Raw genomic sequence first — 20,521 nt, forward strand, 5'->3', positions numbered from 1 at the left:
TGGTTGCTTCACAGGCATTCAAGCTGGGGTGGAGATGATTGAGCAAATGGTCAAGGAAAGAAAAATCCCAGATTTAAAAGGTTCTGAATCTCCTAAATTTCTGAAAATTGATTATATGAACTACAAGCTTATAAAGTAAGTAAAAGAGAAGAACCTTTTTAGCAGTGAAATTAATCTTTAAAATCTCAGGGTTGTGGATACGCCACCATGAGTCCTGGTGTAACACCAGGATGGAGTAGAAGTTAACCAACCTTTGGTGAAACGCTTATCAGATAAATCACCCAAGAAAAAGGGGTCATGGAGCCGGCATGTGGTGTTTGGGTCAGAACGCGTGGGTCCAAGTCACATCTCTGCTGCACACTCGTCGTGTGTACCTGGCGCATCTGCTCAGAGACTCAGTGCTCTCTCCTCATTCCTAAAATGAGAGTTCTAATTCGATGCAGATGTCGGCTGTGGGCACCTTGCCCCCAGAATTCTAAATGAAATTCTTGTTCATTCCACTGCTACCCCTACCCCCATAAACTTAGATGCAGAGTTCAATATCAGTCTCACAAACAAATCTGCTCTCACTACATCTTGTCTTATTTTGTGAAGTTTAGTCAAGACTTCAGAGGTCATAGGAGTGGATTACAAGGCACATGCTTTCTGCCCTCTTGCTATCTAGACCTCCTCTCCTTCTCTGGAGCAACGTCAGTTTCTTCCCCGGGCTCATGCATAGCAGTTCCACCCACTCCTGGGTACCAAAGGATCATCCTAAATACTTTTCCAAGTAATTTTCCCACCAGTAAACTTCTCTTCCTAAGAAGAATTCTGGTGGCAGCTATAATCTTTTCTACCATGTTACAGCAATAAAATCAACTGTCAGAATCAGTAAACAATAAAAAGCAGATGATGTAACAAATGTGAAGATACTTCATAAAACTGAAGCTGCTGAACACGGATTAGCTGATATACTTAGTGACAGCATAGACCATCAGTGTAAGAACAATGGAATTGCCACATTGATCCAGATCCTTGTCTCACCCAAGCCAAGGGTTTTGAGATTGTATTTATATTGTTACCCACCCTCTCAGATTGGGTGGACCCCAACCGGGTCCTTCTCACGCCAGATGAATGAGACAAGGTTCGGCAAAGCAGAGCAGAAACTGTATTCGTTGATCAAGGAATGGAGAAGGGAGAGCTCATGCTCTAAAGACACCTTCTCCCCGTGGGAGGAAAGTGGGAGATGTTTAAGGGGTAAGAGGCCAGTGCATCATCAGAAACTGGGGAAAAGGGCAGAGATTTCCAGGAACAGTGCTGCATGCACAGTCCCTTGCGCCCGGCCTAGCAAAGTACAAGTCCCCTCTTTGGGCGGAGATCTTAGCACGGTGACGAGGCAAAGGCAACTTTTGGGCGCTTCTACGTTTCCTTGGCACAGACACTGCTCTTGCACTTAGGCTGGAACTGATTCAGGGCGGACGACTGTAGAGTTTCCTTTGAGGTGTAACTGATAAACATCTTTGACAAACATCAGGTGTTTTGGAACAAGAATAGAAATAGGTTAAAGCAGAGATCTTTCAGCTCCCTGGGGTATGTAGGGGTGATGGTACGAACCAGGAAAAATGTTCAGCCGAATATAACAAAACTAGTGTGACTTAGATGAAATAGGGGTTCATTTTTGTCTCACAAATAAGAAGCTCTGAAGAGAAATTGTACAGAAGAACCTATTTTCAGGGCAGGAATAGAGACACAGACATAGGGAATGGGTGTGTGGACACAGTGGGGAGGATGAATTGGGAGATTGGGGTTGATATATGTGCACTGCCATGTGTAAAACAGATCGCTAGTGGGAACCTGCAGCATAGCGCAGGGAACTCAGCTCGGTGCTCTGCGGAGACCTAGATGGATGAAATGAGGTGGGTAGTGGGAGGGAGGTTCAAGCGGGGTGGGGGTATATGTATACATATAGCTGATTCACTTCGTTGTACAACAGAAACTAACACTACATTGTAAAGCAACTATGCCCCCCGCCCCAAAAAAACAGTTGAAGAATCCTATTGAAGCCCCACAGTTTCATCAGAATACAACTGTCTTGTATTTTTCTGTTCCCCTATCCTTAACTCTGGCCTCTGGCTTCGTTTGCCTCATGGTCTAATATGACAGATGCTCTAATTATAATACAGTCAGCCATTCAACAAGAATTTGTTGAGCACCTACTGTGTACTAAGGCTTTGTTCTAGGCATAGGGTATAGTGTAGTGAATGACACAGATACGCCTTTAGTGTCCAGTGAGAGAGATGAACATTAAATATATATTTACAAATCTAATGATTTAATTACACTGATGATAATGCCACAGCAGAAAAACCAGGGTGATTCCTGGAATATAAAGTGAAGGTAAAGATGAGGAGAAACAGGTATTCCCATGCATTGCTAGTGGGAGCAGATAAACTGGTACAATAATTTCAGACCTGTGCTGTTCAAACAGGAGCTGCTAGCCTCATGTCACTATTGAGCACTTGAGGTATGATTAGTGCAACTGAGTACTGGATTTTTAATTTTTTTAATTTCAGTTTTAATTTAAAAACTCACATGATTCAGTTACTGAAGAACTTTTAAGTCTGGAACAATTTGAGTATGTAAGTTTACTCTTTCAATTGAAAATTTTATCAGCTCTAAATACAGGTCAAGAATTTCTGTTGAAAATGCAATATCTAGATTGAGGTACATCATGAATATAAAACACATACTGTATTTTGTTTATTTTTGAAAAAGGAAAATAAAATATCTCATTAACAATTTTTATATTGATTACATGTTCAAATTATATTATTTCCCATTTTTAATGTGTCTAGATAATGTTAAATTACATATATGGCTTACATTATATTTCTATTAGACAGTGGTTTTTTTTTGTTTTTTGTTTTGTTTTTTTTTTTTGCGGTACGCGGGCCTCTCACTGCTGTGGCTTCTCCCATTGCGGAGCACAGGCTCCGGACGCGCAGGCTCAGCGGCCATGGCTCACGGGCCCAGCCACTCCGCGGCATGTGGGATCCTCCCGGACCAGGGCACGAACCCGTGTCCCCTGCATCGGCAGGCAGACCCTCAACCATTGCACCACTGGGGAAGCCCCTAGACAGTGCTATTTTAGGAGGTGATTTTTAAGGATTTTTTTAGGCATGCTTTTTGACCCAACAATTCCACTTCTCAGCACCCTCTCTAGAGAAACATCTACACAAACAGCATATATGGGGATGTTCACTGTGGCACTGTTTATAATGCAGAAATACTGGAAACAACCTAGATGTCTACCCACAAAGCAATGATTTTTTTAATCCATAGCTTAGATTACTCTGCAGCAATTACAAAGAATGAGTTAGACCTATACGTATCAAAATGAAAATATTTCCAAGATACATTAATCTCTACCATCCTCTTTTCACAGTGATCCTCAGGATATCTGACAGAGAATAGGTAGGAAAGGATGCAGAAAAGAGGAAATAACAAATAATCGTTTCTTATTGGCTGTCACATTTTAAAATTTTCCCTAATCTCAGTTCATAACAGTGCCTTCTCCCGTGCAACAGTTATACACAGATGGCTTCATTTTGTCTTCTCAACCTTCCCATGCGCCACACTTCCTTTCAGTGACCGATGACAGAGGTTAAGTGCCTTGCCCAAGGTTGTACCGCTGCCACAAAACTTGCTCCGAGCCCAGCGCCCTTTGCACGATGCACAAAGCGCCACAGCCTCCTGGTTAAGAAGCCTGAAGACAGATTGAGGAGGCTTCCAGGTCTGGTTCTACCACTTATCTGTGACTTTAGCCAAGTTTCTAATCTTCTCATCTCTGAATTGCAGATTGCAAAATCAGCAGCAGCCTCATAGGATTATGGTGAGGGTTAAAATGAGGTAACACATGTGAAGTGCTTACTCCAGTGTCTAGCAGGTAGTAATTGCTCAATAGATGGTCATACTAATAACTTAACATAATGCACGTGGCCATCTACCTATGTATGTTGCATGCCACCTACTGCCTCTAGTTACCTGTGTGACAGCTCAGAGAATCCTAGGGGGAGTTAATGCTCTAAAATAAATTTCTCAACTAGGGAAGATACTGTCCACATAGAGGACATTTGGGAGGAAGGCATGCTGTTTATCGTCCTGATGATTTAGGGGTGGGGGGAGGGACACGATTGGCATTTAGTTGGTACATATGCCAAATATCCTGCAATTTGTACAACAGTCCTCTACAAAAAAATAGTTGTCCCATCCAAAATGTTAATGTTAGGCTTCCCTGGTGGCGCAGTGGTTGAGAGTCCGCCTGCCGATGCAGGGGACACAGGTTCGTGACCCGGTCCGGGAGGATCCCACATGCCGCGGAGCGGCTGGGCCCGTGAGCCATGGCCGCTGAGCCTGCGCGTCCGGAACCTGTGCTGCGCAACGGGAGAGGCCACAACAGTGAGAGGCCCGCGTACCACAAAAACAAACAAACAAACAAACAAAATGTTAATGTTTCCCGCATTGAGAAACACTGGGACAGCTGAAGGGAAAAATAATGATGGCAGTGTTTTGTCTTTAAAGAAACTAAAGAAGTCGATTGATTGTTTGCATATCTGTTCCTAAACTTGCTCATTTCTCCCCTCAGCTAGATACAAGGGGCTTCCTGCCAAGGGTGTGAGAGGAATTAGAAGGCAGTGCCGTGAGGCTGCACTGCATACCTAAGGGTCCTTCCTCTATAGCAGCAGTCCGAAACCTTTTTGGCACAAGGGACCCGTTTCCTGGGGAGCGATGCGGAGCGGCAGATGAAGGGCTCGCTCGCCTGCCCGCCACTCACCTCCCGCTGTGCGGCCCAGTTCCTAACAGGCTGTGTACCGGTACCGGCCCGTGGCCCGGGGGTTGGGGACCCCTGCTCTATAGGAATTCACAATTGCCCATCTTGGGAGTTCTACCACTGCATTTCCGATTTTGCCTTACTTAGAGATGTGCTGGCTGAGTTGCACTAACTCCTCTGTTTCCTGTTTCACAGCATAAAAATCAATGCCTTTTCACTTCCAAATACTTCACTAGCCTTTGTGCCTGGGGTGGGAATCAGGGCCCTGATCAAGCACGGCACTGCCAACATCAGCACAGACTGGGAAATCAAGTCTCCACTTTTGTGAGTATTCCACTGAGAAGTCTACTGCTGTTCTGGGGGAGACGGAGCAAGAAATCAGAAGTAGATAAAGTTGCCAATGTGTTTGACGTTAGGCTTCTTTCCCTCAGCCATTAACCATCTTTCTCAAGAGCATCTTTCCAGGAGAGATTTAAATCAGAATATCTCTACTGAGGGCAGGGAGGAGGGGGCTGAAAAGCATCCTTCCCTTAAAGGCAGAGCCACTGATCAGCATGTCATTTAAGATTTCCTGGGACTTCCCTGGCAGTCCAGCGGTTAAGACTCCCCGCTTCCACTGCAGGGGGCACAGGTTTGATCCCTGGTCAGAGAACTAAGATCCCACATGCCGTGGGCTGCGGCCAGAAAAGAAGATAAAAAAAAGGATCAAATTCCTGGTACGGTTACAAACCACCTACTATGTGTAAGTCACTGTGTGGGTGTAATGTTTAGGTCTGCCTTGGTTGATGCCCCAGGATGACACATTCATTCATCCATTTGGTCATTCAGTATCCATTTACTGAGTACCTACTGACTGTATCCATTTATAAATGGTACTGAGTACCATTCATCCCTGTCTCAAGAACTCCAGTCTCGTAGACGGTAGGGATATAATATGTTCCCCCATAAGAAACATAGATTCATGTATTATTCATTTCTTTGCTGACTCATCAACCATAGATTGAGTGCTTATTCTGTGTCAGGCCATGAGCTAAATCCTGGGGCATGGAGATGAATAGCACCACTCCCTCAAGGAGTTCACAGATGACATCTAAGTGTCACCTCCCCATCTATGCCCCTCCTAAATAAGGTGTGGCCACCTTGACCCCTATGTTCTTCCTCCAAACAAGCATCGTATATGAATGGTGCCTAATACATGCTCAACCACTATGGGGGCCAGCGCACTCAAGATGAAATAAATGCAAGGTTCCTAGAGCTGTCACCATTCACATATTTGTTACTTCATTTGTTCAGTAAATATTCACCCCTACCTGTTGTAGGTGCCAGGAATCCAGAGGTGATGAAGTTCCTGCCCTCCTGGGGCTTAGATTCTATGGCTAATCAGAGAAACAAGATCCATCTGCACCCCTGCCCAGGCTTGAGTAACCTTGCACTTCTTCTCTCAACAGCCAAGACACAGGAGGAGCTAACTTGCTTCTCTCTGGGGTCTACTTCACCGGTATACTTGTCCTGGCCCGGAATGACTTTGGTCACCCAATCCTGAAGCTCCAAGACTGCAATGCCCAAGTGAGCCGCAACGACATCTCGTTTTCTGGAGAGCTCAGGTGAGCACCCTGGTGGGCAGTGGACAGTCTGGAGCTGGGTTCTCACGTGGCACCTAGGGGCAGTTATGAACTGGCAGATATGATCCTGTGTAAGCCCTTTTGTAATCTCTTTTTTCCTAGTGTCCTGTATAACTCCTTTGCTGAGCCCATAGAGAAACCCATTCTAAAGAACTTAAATAAAATGGTAAGTCTTTAGAGGCTATACAGCCATAGTAACATGCCATCAGCAGCAGTTCTGCCACGCTTTGATTAGCTTTTAGTCAATAAAACTTTCCTGAGCACCTACCGTGTGCTAAGCACCATCTAAGGCACTTTCACACACATCATCCTTTGCAACTTAGTAGTTTCTCAAGTGCCTACTGTGTGCCAAACATAATGGTAGGTGCTAGGGATGCAGAGATAAATAGTACAGCATTCCCTCCCTCAAGTCCTCGCCCCAGGGTGGGCAAACAGTCAAAAAGAGTTCGTTTATTGTGTACCTACTACATGCCCAGCACTCTAGGCTAGAGTCTGTTGAGGATATGGAAAAGGAATAAACTTATCTGTTTAGGAAAAACCAGCTCAGACTTGTGAAACTGCAACTGAATAAGTATTTGAATTTCGTACATACTTACATGGTCATTAGGTTGGAATGAGGGGGTTCAGAGAATTGGAAAAATTAAGTAAATAGAGCCTAGGAGTATCCTATCCTGGGAGATATTTTTGGAGAGTGCAGGACTTGAACTGAGCCTTCAAATATAGGTAGGAATTGAATAAGTAAGGAACGGGAAAGAAGAAAGAATATTCCCAGCCAAGTGAAACAGTATAAGTTAAGATGGCATCCAAGTATCTTGATGCCAGAAGTCAGTGTCCGAGGAAGGGAAAGATGGAATTGGCCATGTGCCCTGTTTCCATTCCTGACAATATCTTCCCTGAACGCTTTACCCACATTTCTGGGGAGACAAGGAGAGAGGTGAGGAAGACGGGAAAAGAAGGAAGATTCCTCTCTGGAAAAGAGGGGCAAGGATGGTGTCTGGCTGTCTCCAGCCCCCTTGTGTTCAGTTCAGCACTTGGAAGGCAGTAGGTGCATAGTGAATGTCAGTGAGGAAATCAACACACAGAGACGTCAAGCAGCTTGTCTAACAAGGTTGTCCGGCTGGTCAGGGGACACTGAAGCTTCGCAGCCTTTCCCGTCCTTACCTGAAAGGTGCTGAGTGCCAGTGGATGTGCATATTGAAGAGTGCCTGGGAAACAGTGCTGTTGCTTTCAGGGACCCCACACTTGATCATTCCTTTGTTCAAAACAAGGCATGGTCCTTTGGCCTCCGACAAGAAGCCAATAGTTAAGTTTGCCTGGAGCTTGTGTATGACTTAGAGATCGTAGATGCTTTGCTTCTAGGGTTCCCTCTGTGCCACTAGAAAAGGCCAAGGGTGCTCAGACCACAGCTGTCTAGCCATGTCAGGCCAGATTTCAAATCCTACTGATCTAACTCCTGGCAACTCGCTTACGCTCTCCAAGCTTCTGTTTTCCATCTGTAAATAGGGGCCAGTAGTGCCTGCCTCTCAGGACTGTAGTGAGGATGAAATGAGGTTGGCAACAGCTAACATTTACTGAATGCTTACTCTGAGCTGGGCAGTCTCACGTGGATTGCCTCAATTTCTACTCACAATCACCTGACGCAGTAGATACAGCTATCATCCCCACGTTGCAGATGAGGAAACTGAGGCCAGAGAGTACAAGTAACTTGCCAAGGCATTCAACCCCAGGCAGCCAGGCTCCTGAGCCTCTGCTAGTAACCACCACACCGCGTGTTCAGCACACTCCTGGCACACGGCATCGAGCTTGATACTCTTCCTGCTTCCTACAGATGTGCTTGGGTCTGATTCAAAATTGATTTTCTAATTCCAAAAGGGGCTCTGGTCTAAATAGATGTCTGATCTAATGGGCTCTCTGAGCAGCCCAGCAAGGAAATAAAGGCCCTGCTCTAACTCTCCCTGGCAGGGCCTGGCATGCTGATGGCAGAGGTGGCAGGCAGGGGCATCCCTGCCATTGGGAGAGGCTCAGCCGTGCAGGCAGCAGGTTCCCCAGGTGTTGTAGCACTAACATGGACTGGGGCACATGCCCTGTCATGCTACAGAGATGAAAGCCAAGGGCTTGTTCTTTTATGGGGCTGAGTGGGTGTGGTCCCAGTTGCTATGAAGTTGAGCCAGCATTCAATGTCATGCCACCCATACATACAGAACCTGAGGCCCATAGGCATCAACTAATTTAAGGGAGAGTCCAAAGGGAGAATGTCTCCTCACTGGAAGGCCTTTGTTGGGGTCTAGGCCCTTAAACAGTGGTTTCCAGTACAATGTGATAACCTGCATTTTTTTTTTTATTCCTTTTATGGCCAGCTCTGTCCCATTATCACAAGTGAGGTGGAGGCACTGAATGCCAACCTCAGCCTGCTGGAGGGTGAGTCCCAGAACTGTCTCTTCTGGGTGTTTCTCCTCCCACCTTCACACGCAGGTGCTCTCCAGGTGTGCTTTGCTCCAGCTCCCCCATCTGCTTTCCCCTCTGCAAACTAACACCGCAGGGAAGGTGCATGGGAGGACCTGCCCGTGTGCAGGTCCTGCTCTTTTCTGCTGCTAACCAGCTTCACTGCAGGTGGGGGTGACTTCAGGAAACTAGATGCAAGGCAAAGAATTAAACTGTCGTGAGCCTGAATCCCAGCTCTGGGGCTAAATCCATCCTCTTCAGAATGATGAATGCTCATCCTGACCAGTTATCCCCTGGTTCTAACCCCTCCAGTGGCTCCTATAGCTGCCTTCAGGATCAAGTCCAAATACCTTAACATGGACTGTGAGACCCACCTGCCGTGCTCTGGCTCCCTCTCGCCTCTCTGGGCTTCATCTTGCACCTTTGTCTGCTCCAGCAATCAAACTGCTTCTACCGCCTCACACCTTGCCTCCAGCCATGCTGTCCTCTCTGCCTAGAAGAGCTTTCTCTTCCTCCCCTCCATCCATCTATTCACTCAAGAGATATTTACAGGGCACCCATTTCTTTGCCAGCACTGTGCTAAGCCCCGAGGGATGCAGCCCCTTCTGCTCCCTACCCCGCAGGCATCCCTTGTCCTGTTCACTCCTCTTTAGCTCTGAAGGCTCAGCTCAGGCATAGTCCCTCCCAAGAAATCCTACCTGACAGCCCACACCCCAAAGTCCCGCCTCCTCAACGCTCACATGACACTTCGGGGCAGATCTCTCTTTGCACTCCATCCACTTACGCCCCGCCTCCCCACACACCCTGCCACGGTATGCTGAGCCCCTGTAATAGGCTGGGTGCTGTTCTTGGTGCTGGGGATGCAGCAGTAAGCCTGTGAGACAGAAATCCCTGCCCTCCTGGGGCTAGTGAGAGGAGACAGCCAGCCAGCAAGATAATAAGTAAAATCTATGGTATCGTTGCGATAAGTGGAAAGAAGAAAAATAAAGCAGGGAAGGAGCTGATTAAAATAGCATGGCCAGGAAAGGCACCACTGAGCAGCTGGCATTAGAGTAAAGACCTGAATGAAGTAGGGAGTACGCCGCTCCTAGATCTGGATGAAGAACATTCCAGGCAGAGGAAACGGCAGGCTCAAAGGCCCATGTGGGAGCACTGCCGGGTGCATTGAGGGATGTTGAGGAGTCCATCCCGAGAGCAGAGGGAACGAGGGGAAAGCAGACGGCTAGACCTTCAGGGCTCTGTAGGTCACTACAAAGCCTGGCTCTTCGTCTGAGATGGGAAGTCCTGAGAGAGTTCTGAGCACAGCTTTCATGAACTGACTTATATTTTAAGGAGATCCCCCTGGTTTCTCTCTATTAGTAATAGGACAGGATTCAGGGGTGGAAGCAGGGAGACCACTTAAGAGGCTAGTGCAGTGACCTATACGAGCAAGGAAGGCAGTGACCTGGATGGAGTGACGAAGATGGTGAGATATGTTCAGGTTTCGGATGTACCTGGAGGGTAGGGACAGTGGTATTTGCTGACACATTGAATGTGGGTCATGAGGGGAGTCAGGCATGAGGCCAGGGTTTACTCTGAGCAACTAGAAAATTGGAAGAGTGGAATTACCGATACCAAGATGTGGAAGACTATAAGACTATGTTTGTAGTAGGCCCTCTGGAGCTCAGTTACAGATCTGCTCTTATTACGCTGTATTATAATTTCCTGTTTACATGTCTGTCTCCTCCTCCAGACTGTGAGTTCATTGAGGGCAGGGACGTTGACTCTTCTCCGTGTTCTCAACACCGAGCACAGTGCCTAACTCACACTAGGTTCATAAATATTAGCTTGATAAAGGGATGAAAGGAGATGATGGCTGGACAGATGGATTGATGAGTGGATGCAGATAGATGAATAAAAAAGAACAGATTGGAGAGGTAGGGAAAGAGAAAGAAGATGTAGAAAAGATGAGGAAAGAACCAGTGGAGGATTGCCATGTCCTAGGTTGCTGTGGGCAAATTTCTTTACTTCTGGGAGCATGCATAAAAGGCTATGTACCAAAATTTTACTGATGGTTCTCTCAGGGCAATGTGATAAAGAAGAGTTTTTACTTTCTTCTTTTGATTTATCTACTTTTCCTGGGTTTTGAAAAGTGAGCAAGTATTATTTATGAAACAGGGTAAGGGTTAATTTTTGTTTTAAATAACAGAGGATTAAAAACTTGTTCTGGATAAATATTAACCATGTGTTATACTATACCTTTAATAAATGTAAATTTTCTTTTTTCTTTGTTATTTAGTTTTAAGAAGCGTTGACAACTATACCCTGCTGGATTATTCCCTAATCAGTTCTCCAGAAATTACTGAGAATTACATTGATCTGAATTTGAAGGTAATTTTATCATCATCAGAGTCCTAAGCTTGGCTATCAATAGCCACTATTCAAGGAACAAACATTACGTGCAGAGGGAAATATAACTACATTCTCTTCCAACAGTTTAATTTTCTTTCAAGCAGTTCTCTCATGTTTATGCTCCTTTAAAAGACTCTTGAACATCTTCTGGACTGGTAAATGATTGCTTGGATTGCACAGCATATGTCTGCCTTCTTCAAGAAAAGTATCGTGATGTCTCTGCCTCTGGGAGTAAGGCTGCAGACTAAGGGGCAGCAAGTAGAATAGTCTGCATTTATTAGGGCTCAACAGATCAGTAGACTATAAATATAGATAGTTCTATTCCAACTCTCAGGTTAGTCGATCTAACTGAGGGCTGCTGAACTCTGTCAGGGCCATTAACACATGATAATAGTGTTTGCTGGGCTTCCCTGGTGGCGCAGTCATTGAGAGTCTGCCTGCTGATGCAGGGGACACGGGTTCGTGTCCCGGTCCGGGAAGATCCCACATGCCGTGGAGCGGCTGGGCCCATGAGCCATGGCCGCTGAGCCTGCGCATCCGGAGCCTGTGCTCCGCAACGGGAGAGGCCACAGCAGGGAGAGGCCCGCGTACCGCAAAAAAAAAAAAAAAAAAAAAAAAAAAAAATAGTGTTTGCTGATTCTGGAAAAGTGATTAACTGTGCTTTTGTCCCAAAGTAAATATAATTTATTTTAAAATTTATTTATTTTTTGTTGGGGGGCTACTCTTCGTTGTGGTACGTGGGCTTCTCATTGTGGTGGCTTCACTTGTTGCAGAGTATGGGCTCTAGGCACGCGGGCTTCAGTAGCTGTGGCAAGTGGGCTCAGTAGTTGTGGCTTGAAGTCTCTAGAGCGCAGGCTCCGTAGTTGTGGCGTGCAGGCTTAGTTGCTCAGAGGCATGTGGGATCTTCCCGTACCAGGGCTCGAACCCGTGTCTCCTGCATTGGCAGGCGAATTCTTTTTTTTTTTTTTTTTTTTTTTTGCCGTACGCAGGCCTCTCACTGTTGTGGCCTCTCCCGTCGCAGAGCACAGGCTCCGGACGCGCAGGCCCAGCGGCCATGGATCACGGGCCTAACCGCTCCGCGGCATGTGAGATCTTCCCGGACCGGGGCACGAACCTGTGTCCCCTGCATTGGCAGGCAGACTCTCAACCACTACCACCAGGGAAGCCCCCGTTGGTTTTTTTTTTTTTTAATGTATGTTGGCTTATGTTTCAATCAGAGTCATTCAACTCAGTTAAATATTACACAAGACACCATTTTGTAATAACAGCCTATACCTTATGAAGGCAGCAGTAAAAATGCCACAAAAATGCTTTGAGCCATTTAGAATCCTGGGTCCTTCTGAGTCTTTCTGTGATGCCCCAGATGCTCAGAAGTTATGGATTTTGAAGGTCAAAAGTTTGACATCTCTACATGACACTTCAGGAACTATTCAGAGCTGTCCCCTCCAGCTACATTCACCTGCCTTCCTGTCTCTGAGAAGAGGACTAACAAGGAACTTCTCACTGGATTACACCCCAGGGTGGACAGACACACTCAGATACGCTCAAGAAGTCATCAGAGCTCTGAAACATAGTCCCCAGTCAAGGAGTCAGAGGACTCGTGGTTTTTTCAACCCTACTGAGTTTCTGGAATATTCCTTATTCTGACTTGAGTGGGTCCACCTTCTTTAGTCCTGCACATTCGAGTCTTCCCCTGATAACACTGGTCTTTCTCTCTGTTTCCCCACAGGGCGTATTCTACCCCCTGGAAAACCTCACAGATCCCCCCTTCTCATCAGTTCCTTTTGTGCTCCCGGAACACAATGACTCTATGATCTACATTGGAATCTCCGAGTATTTCTTTAAATCTGCGTCCTATGCTTATTTTACAGCTGGGGCTTTCAACGTCACTCTCACCACAAAAAAGGTTAGGAGAGTTAACGGATGATGACAATCGACACCAACATTTAATCTTGTTATAAGTATCCCATGATGGGGGGTTTTATGTCATAGTTTCTATTCCTGGGCCTTTGTAGACACTATCACTCCTAGCAGGACAATGAATGAAGGGATTGTGGAATGAATGTTGATACTAGTTGGGGAGTTGTTGGGTTTCCAGTTCTGCTAATTTCAGCTTTTTATGATACTGGGCCACTGTTCTTCTAGACTGATCTTCAATAATACCAAGAAGCCCCTCCACTACTTATTACCTGTGACAAATACCTATGAAACTTTGGTAATTTCAATGTACTTAACTTCTCTGTGCCAGATTTCATCATTTGGAAAATGGGAATAATAATAATGTTCCATACTCATAGGGTTGTTATGGGCATGAAAGAGGTTTAAATATACGTAAAGCATTCAGACCAATGCTTAGCACAGACTACATGCTCTCTAAGTGTTGATTATCATCATCATCATCATCATTATTGTTATTTTATTATTTGTGTTATGCCAGCATAAAGATTTCTCCTGTTAGAAATTACAACTGACATCTACAATGACCAGTAAATAGCACAGATATTCATTGATCCTCTGTCACGCCCCTCCCTTTTATAATGAGAACTCTCTCTTCTACCAGTCAGCTAACAACTTTTATTGAGCATTCCTTATGTATCTTTTCATTCTCTAGGCCTTAATTATACAAATAATTATAAATCTTGTGTTCAAAATGCTGATGGCAACACCAGCTGCCATACAGTACTGAGAATTAGACACTTCCGGCTTCAGACTTGAAAACCATTCATCTATGAAGATAAATTGCTTATGCATCATATGTCTCAGTAACCTCTGAAAAAGAGGACGATAACACAAGACATTGTTAACCACTGTACAATGTTTACACATGGATCGTAGCCATATGATATACACTGTGTTCCTAAGGTTAAAAGGCCCTTACTCAAAAGCAATGTAACTTCCTGTGTGACCTAGGACAAGTCACTTTACCTCTCTGGGCCTCAGATTTCCTGTGGTTGGGCTATAAAATAATCAGTCACCTTCAAACACTAGGCATTTTTGGTGTAACAGCTTCATGATTCATAAAAATTATAGGGAATGCTGCATTTTCCCTGAAAACACAACCCAGGTAAAAACCTTACAGTGACATGATGGTCTTCATTTCCCAGATTTTCAACCATTTGATTCGCAACTCTCAAGGCCTTGGCAACATGCTCTCCTGGGTGAGTGCTCAGGGTTTGACTCCTTAATGGTGTATTTGGTTTCACTGCAATTACTTCCGGAAGACTTTTTGTTTCTTTATGTTCCTTTCTGGTCCAAGCTTGCATCCATATTTCCATTCTTAAGAGTTTTTCTTTTAATCAGATATCCACAAATATTAACTGAACAGTACAAGTTACTAGGAAAGACATTGTACACAGAATAAATCATTTGTTCCTTCCATAAGGTTCCACCACACTTTAAATAATTAGCTTAAATGGGAAAGGAAGGAATAGTGCCACATTGTGACTTTAGTTAAAACAACTATTAATATCATGCTGTCACGGGATCTGAGTATTGGACACAGTATATTGAAAGGCTCAGGTTTGCCCTGGAGGACAGAGAGATGCTCGTGTAGCATCCTGGGTTTAGAGCAAGGATCTTGAGTCAGACAGACCTAGATTTGAATCCCAGTTCTATAACTTACTCATCTGGAACCTTCAGAAAATTACTTAACCTCTCTGAGACTCACTTTCTTTAGTTGTGAAATGGGAATTCCGATAGAACCTGCCTCAGAGGGATTTTTTGGAGATTAGATGCAATAATACTGAAAGTCCTGACGTGGTGCCTGACACACAGTATGTGTTCAATAAATGGCAGCTGTTATTATTATTATCTTGTTGTTATTGCTATAATTATTAAAGAGCTTTTTTCTGTTCTAACTGTATGATGTAAGATTTAATCACCACAGGCCACCCCAAATTTGTGATTTCCCCTCTTCAACTCATGACTCCCAATCTCTGTTTCTTTCCCTGAATGTGGGCAGATTGCAGAGCTGTACATCTTGTCCCAGCCCTTCATGGTACAGGTCTTGGCAAGAGAGCCTCCCGTGGTCAATTTATTACCGGGTAACTTCACCCTAGACATCCCTGCCTCCTTCGTGATACTCACCCAGTCCAAGAACTCAACTGCAGAAACCGTCATTTCCATGGACTTTGTAAGTCTGCGGGGACAGGAGGGCAGCCTACGGATACCAGTCCTGTTCCTGCAGTAGACCACTGGCCAGCAGGGTCTACTAAATGTTTGGAGGGATGGGATGTGATCCATCGATTAGGAGAGAGGACAGGGTTGAGACTGGGGTGGGGGTAGGTATGGGAGGCCAGTGCTCATACCCCCAAACATTGTAAAATAGCTCTCCCTGCTTCTCCACGTCCTGTGTGCCCTTCCCTCTGCTTCAGTTACATTGATAACCAAATTTCTTTTTTTCTTGAAATAAGTCAGTCAAGGTAGAATTCAAGTTTATTTGAGTAGATGAAGGCCAAATAAAATCTGAGAGAAAATGACTGAACATGAACCTAAGTGAGACGTCTCTCTCTCCCTCTCTCTCCCCCCACTGCCCCCCACACACGCAAAAGAGAGATTAGAAGAAAAGGAAAAATAATTTAAAGGAGATCTTCAAACAAAAAGTCTTTATAGTTAGTTTCCCTATCTGCAAGACAATATTTTTAGAGCTATTTCTTTCCAATATTTTTTGAGATGAGAGTGAAAGTGAAGTTTATGTTTCTACTATAGGTAATGATATTCATGGCCAAAATGGATAAATGCACTCATCTTACTAATGTACGCTTTTGTTCTCTGCAGGTTGCTAGTACCAATGTTGCCCTGGCTATTTTGGGACAAAGATTGATCTGCTCTTTATCTCTGAACAGGTAAGCTCAGTTGATGTGACTGTTGGATGGTAGTACTAAGTGAATCAACAGACCTTAGAGACAAGTGAACAGTAACAAAACAGGGGAAGTTACCATTCAATAGAACATGAATCACTTAAACATTTCTCCTATAATAGTCCAGATAATTTCAGAATATGGACCTAACTGAAAATTATGAATTTTTTCTTCCCATTAGACAATATTCAGATAAATTTGGCAACAAAATTATTGTAAATTTAATTCCACAATGTAAATTCTCATTCTAATGGTACAACAGTGTAAAATAAAGTTCCTCTTCAACAAATTTAGAATGGATGCTATTGAAGAAAGAGCATGAAACTTTGAGGTCAAGGAATGAAGTTTCAAATCCCTGCTCCCTGGTTCCAGAACCGTGATCAAGTCTGTTAACCTCTTTGAACCTCAGTTTCCTTATCTGTAAAATAATGAAGTTGGACAAAATCATCTCTGACTTACCTTCAGGCTCTGACACTCTGATCCCTTTACTAAAGTGGAGAATTTAACAAGACCATGCCCCACGGCCTGGCTGGCTCTCAAACACAAACCATGCAGTGTGAAAGGGCTTGAGCAGGTCATGCACACAGATCATTGAACAGTAATTACCACTGGGAAGAACCACCCGCAAAGCCCGTTCTCCTCAGCCCAATAAAGCCCATAGCTGAAGCCATGAATCAGACTACCTGGGGCGGAGGGAGGCAGGGGAGGATATACAGAATGATCAGGTGGCCCAGACTAAATCCATGAAAGGACAAAAAGGAAGCAATAAAACAGACAAAGAAATCCTAGTCTGAAAAGATTGGGAAACCAACAGAGAGAAAAAGTAAGTCAATCACCATAAGTCAAATTGATGGTTAGGAAGACTATTGTAGAAACATGGAAAATGTTTTCAATAAAATAATATGAAATGGAATAAGCAGAATACAGAACTGCATAAACACAACAGTCAGCCGTGTAAACTAGCTTTCCATCTGGATAAGGAAGTGAATTACAAATGAAGGGTTGTGTTAGACTATGAGATTATGAGTTGGTTGTTTCCTCAAAATTTTCTTTATAACTATGTTGTTTTCCCAATAAAAGGAACAATAAAAGCAAAAAGTAATATGTCTTCCCAGAAATAAAAGACTTCATGAAGGCTTTCTCCTCAACTTTACCCAGGCCTTCAAAGAAGGACTAATTTCTCCATTAAATTCTAAAGGCACAGTGCCCAGAGCCTATGAGACTTCAGGGACCCATGAAAATGTTTTAATATATTTTAAAATGAGAATTTTAGGGGCTTCCCTGGTGGTGCAGTGGTTGAGAGTCTGCCTGCCGCTGCAGGGGACATGGGTTTGTGCCTCGGTCCGGGAGGATCCCACATGCCGCGGAGCGGCTGGGCCCGTAAGCCATGGCCGCTGAGCCTGCGCGTCCGGAGCCTGTGCTCCGCAACGGGAGAGGCCACAACAGTGAGAGGCCCGTGTACCGCAAATAAAAAAAAAAAAAAAGAATTTTAAAATAAATACAATCCAGACTGGATTATACTTATCTTTATAAAACACAGTCTTCGAAGATAATTTTTAATGTTTTTTTATGGAGGAAGGGCTCCTGAAGGCTTCAGGCTACCAGAATTCATATGTGGCCCTGTTTCTAGAGGATCAAAGCTGATGAAACTGTGAACCTTGATGGGTGGTGTTTGAGATGGCAGTTTTAATGGTTGAGAGGATGGAAGCCAGAGAGCAGGAGATGAGGAGGGAAAGGACCAAAGGTGAAGAGCTGGCGGTATCTGAGCTAGGCCGAGAGAAAGGAGAGAATTTGAAAGGCGGTTTGCCTGAGCCGCAGGACTGGGAGGCCTCTATCTGAAGACTGAGAGGAAAGGGCTATAGGAAAGGGGAGCTGGCAATCTGGAGTGATGGCGGAGTATGCGGGCAGGGCTGCTAATTGAGGCAGCAAGCTCTGAGAAGGTAGAAACATTTGCACTTGAGCGGGGTTCTGGTTTACTGGCAGGATCTGAAGGAAGGATTTAATAAGAAGGGGATTTCAGGCTGTGGCAGGCAGGTAGGAAAGATCTTAAGTTGCAGAGACCAGGTTTGCTTCTCTGCTTAATTGGGCTTGACCCTCACCTCCAACATTCTACCAGTAAGAAACTGCATGTACAGTGGGCGTTACGTTTATTTATGGGAGTAACTGGGAAAACTGATGGTAACCTGCTAAATTCACATCATCCAAAGGAATGTTTGAATTCATTCTCCAGCTTCTGGCGGTCCACAAGCCTTCTTTGACCTTGTGAACACAAACCTGAAATTAGAACTCCTGCCTGCTTGAAGTCTCTTCCGAACACCCCTGTGATCTCCTTTAGATTCCCGTGCTGGGGAGGCTGCCTGCGCCCTGAGGCCTTAGTAGGGTCTGAACAAGACCACCTACATAGTTTGTGAGGCTTGGTGCAAAATGAAAGTGCAGAACCCCTGTTCAAAAATTATGAAGAATTTCAAGATGGAGATGGCAGGGCGTTAAACCGCGCACAGAGCCCTTCTGAGCACCGTGCAGGTCACGTGCACTGAGTCTGAGTGGGGCTCCTGCAGTGGGTACTATAGCAAACCTCAGGCAGCGAGCAGACTAGGGGCAAAGCAGGTGGGCCTGGCATCACTCAGGCCTCAGGCAGTCAAACCCAGAAGCAAGACCACAAAGGAGCAGAGGCTGTGCTGAAAGAGCAGCCTGAGCCGTTGGCAGCAAGAGCAGTAGCCCCGCCTCCCACACGGGCCACAGCAGCCAATGCCTCCGCTCCGGGGCTCCACAGAGCTGCTTTTCAGGGTGAGCTGGTTTGGTCTTAAGTGACGTCATAGAGACACAGCAGGAAAAGGTGTAAAGTGGATGGGGATCAGTGAAACACCCCTGAGGAGAGCCAGGGAACACAGGGTCTCCGAATACGTCTCCCCAGAACACCACGGCCTTCCTAACTGTCCCCTGTCTGAGGGCGTCTCTCTCTGGAGCTGCTCAGGGCTGGCTACCTAGACACGAGACGCAAAAATCAGAGGCGAATCCAGGGTGGTGAGTTTAGAGAGGTGGGGAGATCATGGGCTTTGGAATCAGGCTAGCTGGTTCAGGTCCCAGCCCGGATCATTAGCTGTGGGATCTCAAGCAAGTTTCTTAATCTCTCTGGGCCTACATTTTCTCCTCTATAAAATGATACAATAAAACCTACTTCAGGGAGTTGTTGTGAGGAGTACATGAGTTAATACGTGTAAAGTGCATGTTAAGTGTTAAGCAAAAATGATGGCTATGGCTATTATCTAAAATTATGGGGACTGGCCTCAGCCAGGGGAAGGAAGGACTCAATTATACAAGATCATTCCAAGAGCTCTATTCAGAAAACACCTCACTCCCCTGTCTCCTGTCCAGTGATGGCTATTAGAGAAATTGCCTTTTGTTCTACCATTTATAAATACACTTTATCATTGAGCCTTTACTATCTGCTGGTCCTGTACCAAGCACCACACAGAGATTACTTTAGTTAAACCTCACAGCCCTGTATCTCCAGGATCTGGCACAGATAAGTGTCTGTAGATTGAATGAATAATCCTGGAGGTAGCTTATCATCCCCATTTTCCAGCTTACAGAGGTCAAATAACTTACTCAAGTGTTGACCAAAATAAATGGGCTGCCGGATATTTCTCCCCAGCGAAGATGTGCGTATTCAGGATGAGCAGAGAACTGCAGTTTGGGGTCTATAACCATGGTGAGCCCTGTGCAAGTCCCCACATGGCAAGGGAAGGAGAACCCTTTTATAGAGGGAAAAGGAAGTTGGGAGGGCTGTAGTAAACAAAGAGTCCATGGCTTTTCTTTAGCTAAGTCCTTGCCAGGAAACAAGAGGAGGCTTCCTTCTTCCTGTTGGGCTCTGCTGTCGTCACAGGGTGTGAGAACTCCCCCTGCTGGTCTCCAGACTCTGTTGAACTGAGCTTTCTATTCATTAGTAATTTTTTGGGCAAGTCACAGAGCTATTGAATGGCAGAGCTAGAACTTGAACCTGAGTGAGTCTTCAACGCCCTGAGTGTTTGTTTACTTACTACATTGTACTGCCTTTGATGTGGTGAATAGCTAAGTCTTAGAAAATGAGACTTAGACCTACAATTTATAAAATAAATACCTTTGCCTAGAGGAGAAAACCAGAAGCATGGAGTCAGGTTAAAGTGAAACAGGATGTCCTGTCTCAATGTTAAGTATTGATAGAAAAAAGAGAAGACACTGGCATTGTGTGTCCTGAAATGGAAAAAGCACACAGCCCTTTTCTCATTGCATTAAGGAACTGAGTGAAGGAAAGAATAAAGAAAGAGAAAGCTGGAAGTACTAGTAATAAACTTGACCTTTTTGTGTATGTCCAATTAAAAGCACAGGCTCTGGAGTCAAGCATGTCTCATTTTGAA

General features: G+C 44.9%; 1 protein-coding gene across 4 annotated transcripts in view; it reads left to right on the forward strand.

The window, feature by feature from the left end:
• The window catches only part of BPIFC (BPI fold containing family C), a 54,303-nt gene that overhangs the window by 20,202 nt on the left and 13,580 nt on the right, over window positions 1-20,521 (forward strand). For all 4 annotated transcript variants that reach the window (XM_060166830.1, XM_060166832.1, XM_060166831.1 and 1 more), the window contains 10 exons: window positions 15-135; window positions 5,006-5,134; window positions 6,259-6,414; window positions 6,535-6,598; window positions 8,790-8,850; window positions 11,153-11,244; window positions 12,995-13,171; window positions 14,370-14,423; window positions 15,227-15,397; window positions 16,042-16,109. In XM_060166830.1, the coding sequence (XP_060022813.1) occupies window positions 15-135; window positions 5,006-5,134; window positions 6,259-6,414; window positions 6,535-6,598; window positions 8,790-8,850; window positions 11,153-11,244; window positions 12,995-13,171; window positions 14,370-14,423; window positions 15,227-15,397; window positions 16,042-16,109 (1,093 nt within the window). The remainder of the gene's footprint in view (window positions 1-14; window positions 136-5,005; window positions 5,135-6,258; window positions 6,415-6,534; window positions 6,599-8,789; window positions 8,851-11,152; window positions 11,245-12,994; window positions 13,172-14,369; window positions 14,424-15,226; window positions 15,398-16,041; window positions 16,110-20,521) is intronic.

This window comes from Lagenorhynchus albirostris, chromosome 11 (genome assembly GCF_949774975.1).
Source record: "Lagenorhynchus albirostris chromosome 11, mLagAlb1.1, whole genome shotgun sequence".
NCBI lineage: Eukaryota > Metazoa > Chordata > Mammalia > Artiodactyla > Delphinidae > Lagenorhynchus > Lagenorhynchus albirostris.